This window comes from Saccostrea cucullata, unplaced genomic scaffold (genome assembly GCF_032062105.1).
Source record: "Saccostrea cucullata isolate Sc308-1 unplaced genomic scaffold, CSIRO_AGI_Scuc_v1 ctg3798, whole genome shotgun sequence".
Taxonomy (NCBI): Eukaryota; Metazoa; Mollusca; class Bivalvia; order Ostreida; family Ostreidae; genus Saccostrea; species Saccostrea cuccullata.
This window is the reverse complement of record NW_026923489.1, coordinates 206,718-212,111: the sequence shown is the minus strand read 5'-3', so window position 1 is coordinate 212,111 and position 5,394 is coordinate 206,718. Positions and strand designations below refer to the sequence as shown.

General features: G+C 31.6%; 1 protein-coding gene across 1 annotated transcript; it reads right to left on the bottom strand.

The window, feature by feature from the left end:
- Positions 1-680: 680 nt before the first annotated feature.
- On the bottom strand, positions 681-5,394 carry LOC134264131 (pancreatic secretory granule membrane major glycoprotein GP2-like). Its single transcript, XM_062746427.1, has 3 exons — positions 4,990-5,394; positions 2,962-3,221; positions 681-1,054 (listed from the first exon to the last, which is right to left on the bottom strand). Exons 1-3 carry the CDS (start codon positions 5,385-5,387, stop codon positions 906-908), a joined length of 807 nt encoding a protein of 268 aa, XP_062602411.1. The 5' UTR covers positions 5,388-5,394; the 3' UTR covers positions 681-905.

The window sequence follows — 5,394 nt, the reverse complement described above, 5'->3', positions numbered from 1 at the left end:
TGTGTACCGGCCTTAAAACAATGGGTCTGGGATTAGGTGCAATGGATGAGTAAGCATCCCCTGCTGACCTGTCGCCTACGCGTTAATTGTCACGATCGGGAATTTAACATCCCTAACTCAGATCAGTGGATATGAATTTTAAAATTTTTGTAGAGATATATCTGCTCATTTTCTGTTAACTTTCAATTACAAAGAAACGTGAACGTGACATACTTTTTATTTGACATATTAACCCCAGCCGTCATGAGGTTTGAATACTTAACTATGGAGGTCGTATACTATGGCTCGTACATGTATGAACTAAGGGGTTACAAAACTTGGAAAAATATGAGACACTAAATTATATAAGTTTTCCTTCGAGTCAGATACGAGACAGACGCATGAGATTTACTTGCACATCAGTCCTTCTTAGCTCCTGACGTATTGCTGGGCGAAATTTACATGCCGGTAGAATGATAAAAAAGGTAAAAATTCGTTATTTGAAAACCAATGTGTCCCTACGATTTGAATCTTACGCAGAAGAAATTGTACTTTGAATGAAGAATTTATCTATGAATTCATACAAACCAAATAATGTCTGATTTTAACATATTTTAATTAATTAAAAATTCCAATGACGAAAAATTTGACATCAAAATCAAAGAACAAAAATAATAAGAGATTACAAAAATCATACAAAAATTCGAATAAATCAGGAAGGTAGGCAGTTCTTCAGTCAGAACAATGCTGATAAAAATGTATTGAATAATAAAAGATAATCATTTGACACTGCACTTACAGAATGTGTTTCCGTATCATGTAAAAATCTAATTAGGTGCCAGTTGTACATGTACAGTGTACAGTGTAACTTTAAAATAATTTTAGAAATTAACATAAAGAAAAAGGTCAATTGACAATATTTTAGGTTATAGGTTCTGTTGTTGAGTTAGCTGACGCCTTTTCCTCAAAGATAACATCAATGCCGTTATCATAACGACAAGGAGAAGACCAGCAATGACCGAAATAACACTGACTGCAACAGAACTTGAACTTTCTGAGCTACTGTTTGAGTTCCCTAAAAAGATATAAGGTTTGTTAAAATAGCACATTTAATCTTTTATGCCTTTTTGTTTTACTTTAAAATTTTATTTTAAAGCTTTATGACCCTCTTGTGGGAGAGATAACTTCTATAAAGGGCTCTTTTTTTAATTTTGTCATATTTACGGTTCCCATGGCCATTTTCTTGATATCATAATATTTTATGCGAGATAAAGCAACAAATAATTTAACAAAAGATGACTTTATCATTAGTTCCTTGTGCCAAAGAATTATTTTGCAAATAACATCACACATGACAACTTTTTTTCATAAAAAACACAAAAACAACTCGACAGATATTTTGTAATGAAGTATGAACTATTTAATTTTATTTCTGAGAAAGTGTAACACCGCTTCATGCTATCAACTTTTTTTCACATTCACAAGACATTCGTTCTTGATGAAAATCAAATTTAGGATTTTTGTTTTAACGTAGAACCTATGTCGTATGACATCATAACTAGTGAATGTGTTTAGCCTGTGCTAGATCCATTATGACGTCATAATTAATTCAATGTCATTTCCCGTACTTTACAGCTTCAGTATAGAAATGGTAGAAAATACTGCATTTTGAAATTCAAAGAATTCAATTTAAAAAGATGCCGAATTAATCTTCATAATATTCGATTTATATATATTTTTAATTTAATGCATAATGACAATATATTTCACGAATTAGAGAAACCTGTAGGCACCTTTTATTTAATAGATCTTGACCTTAATTAAGTTGACAAATCCAAGACTATATTGTGTGATGAAATTGCCATGTATACAACAAACTGTAATGATGTAAATGGTATGTAACTATTTTGAAGGAAAGCAAAAATCTTTTTTTAAAATCGTCAGTTGCCAACTAAATAGTGTAATATCTTGATGAAATGTGTCTAAGTCAAAGATGTACGTGTAGATTGTGTGTACATTTTGTGATATCTATCATGAAATGGTGTGCATTTCTTTTCATAATTATTTGTTACTTAATATTCATATTCATTGAGTTTTATTACAATTTCTCTATTAATTATGATCTTTTGAATTAAAAAGTACAATTTTTTATAAACATTTTTAAGCTGAAAGTAACCCCGAACAGTCATTTAATAATAAAATCTGTGTAAGTGCAAAAAGGTCAAGAATATTAGTATCGGTAAATAACCTATCTCTCATTAGTTAGAGGGGAAAGGTATATATTTTAATCACTTTTTGTATCTATTTGGGTATGTTCTTTATTATATTAAAAATTGAAAACTTTGTGACAAACACTTCTGATATATATTTACAAATGTAGGGTGGAAAATTGATGGAAAATAAATAGAGTTCATTTTCCTATAGTTTTGAAAATATGGAGATATATTTTATGTCAATTGAATAAAAAAGAATTTATTCTTGGGAAATATTGTTTAATACTGTTCAATTAATAAACAATAAAAACAACGATGTTTAAAGAAGCAATTCTGGGAACTTGTTGTCTTCTTTGCATGACAAGTACCCCTAAAACGACTGAAATTGTGAAGTCGCAATATGCATTTATCATTCCATGTTTAACTGGCTGCACTACATTTAATAACAAGGGAACATGTCATGTGATTTTAACTGATTGATAAGCAAGTGCTAATTTATCATTATGAAAAGTTTGAAAATCTTGTGACAAAGACTTCTCCGACATAGGTTCTACCTTAAAACCGAATTTGGAACAGAGAGTCTTTTAATCTAGCTTCTCAAGGTTCAATAAATAGCAATGATTTTTAAATTTTATTATTAAATATCCTCCAATTTTTGCCACAGTTGTTTTCTATACTGTTATATCAAATAGAATTTTAGTTCTAACATATGGTTTTTATTTCATAATTAAAATCGATTTCACATGAGAACAAGTGTAGTTAATTTTACCATTTTTCATTCTGATTGCTTGGTTAACCTCCGTGGAATCAAATGGCCCATCGTTAATAACATTTCCACCGCCAATTCTTTTAAACAAATGGTGACACCTTTGTTCGCATTTTGCGGAATAATCATTGGACTTGCAGAACGTAGCATTACAATGGATATATAAGGAATCGTGATTCATAGAGTATTCGAAGTCTTGGAAATAAAATCTTGTCTCATGGATGGTCTGTGATAAAATCCGGGCATTAGGATCGATTACACATCTAAAAAATATTTTCAGAAGAATGCTTGTATAATACACAAAAAGCAATTCTGCAAAGTCTTCGATCAAAGAATGCGCTTTATTTCATCTTAACTACCGGTAAGTTTGTAATTCATGGTCTTAATCTCAAAAATAATTACATTGAATCGAAAGTCAGATTTTTTTTGTTAAACATATGATACAAATATTAGAAGGCCCTGTTGCAAAAGAAGCGGCGCTTCTAGCACGTGGATTGGCGGAATCAAGAGCCTGTGAATATAAGGAATAACTGTCAGCTTTTTTGATTTCATGACAATTAGCCATCAATTGGCTTGCGTGCATAGTTTTATGCAATAACGCCTTTATGCAAATTATCACGCAAAACAATCGACTGATCAGATCATGAAATCGAAAAATGAAACAGTGATTAATCGCAGTATATATTGCGTTTAAGGACAGATAACACTCGTACACACATTTTTTTCTTTGGAGGAGACTTCATATTATGTCACATGTTTAAAAAGTATGGATAATTCTTAAAATGTTTTCTTTGAAGACTTGGAAAATGAAATATTCTGCCTTTGAATTTTTTCTGAATTAATTGCAACGTTATTTTCCAGACTAACAGGTAAAAAAAATATATATCCAGTATTTCTTATGTTTACATCTGTATGATTACATGTAAATCCTTCAAAGTAAAATAAATTGTATTATAGGCCTAGGCATGTACTTGTATATACGATTGTATGCAAAACTGCTGGAACATCCTGTCACAATTGATGTCCGTATTTGATTTCCATATGTTTTTATCTGAATACTATTTAACTAATAATTTAAGCCCAAAATGTTTACCATACTTTTAAGCTTGTTTAGCAGGTTTTACCTGGCGATTTAAATCCCGTGAAATCAGATTGGGCGTAGCAACTGAAGAGAGCGGTCGAGATCTAAGACGGCTCATGTTTTCCCCTGTTTAGTTATATTTTATTAATATTTCATGACCAGAGGTCCACCTATTCTGGGTAAGTGTATTTTATTTATTATCGTTAACTGTATGATTTATTGACGGTTTTTTATTCCTGAAATGGCCACAGAACTTTGTTCTATAATTTCATTTGTAAGTTAGATTCAAAGTAGTATTTGCTCATGTAAAGTATATGTGTTATAAGTAAAAGCATAAGTGTATGAGTATATGTATAATGTAGACGTAGTGTTGTATGTATAAAGTATGGTGTATAGTATTCGTCTTAAAGTGGTTGTCTACAATAATACACTTAGTTTATGTGTGAACGTAAACGTTCTATAAAGTAAAGTAGTATGGAATGAAGTGAAGTAAAGTATAAGTACAGTGCAGTAAAATGCACCTAAGTAAAGTGTAATGCAGTAAAATGCACCTAAGTAAATGTACAGCAAAATGTACAAGTATGAGCAATTATAAGTATAATTATATTATGTCTGTATCTGACTTTGTTTTATTTGATAGGCCCCATTTATTTAGGCCAACTATTCACCAATGCTATGTATGCCATCCAGCAGTGAGTCATTGAGCCATGTCGCGTGTGTTTGTACATTTTTGTAAATAAAAACTATATTTTAACAAAAAGTCTATTGTGATTTTGGGGAAGCCGCCAGCCACCCTGTGACACATCCATTGTTCACAAAGTGGATGGCGGTGTGTATTTCTTTGTGTGGTTTATAGACCGATTAACGGCAATGATATTCATAAGAAAAAAGGAAATATTATTCAGTGGATGCAAATATTTAAAATTTGGATTCTGTAGCCGAGTTCTTACCCATTGCTTATTATAAAGTAACGTAAAGAAGGATCCGAGCTGTATGTTGGTGTTGTAAAACAGTCACTCAATTTCATCTTGACATTATAATCTCTAACATTAGTAGTTGCTTTAACGTAAACAGTATCGCCAACAGGTGAGCCATAAAGAGGCTTTATTTGCGTGAACGAAGAATCTGTGTAAAACTGTAGATGGACTTGGTGGTGTCCAGAACCATTCACGTGGATAGAAGAGGTCACATCATGACCGTGATTGAAATGGCCAGAGTTACCTTCGGACCGTGGTAAGTAACAATCAACATTTATTTGAAAACGATACTCCCGGACAATGAAATGATGATTCGGATCATGTAAGGCATAGATCAATTTATTGGTGTAGATAATATTGTCCAAGGACATCTGTAAA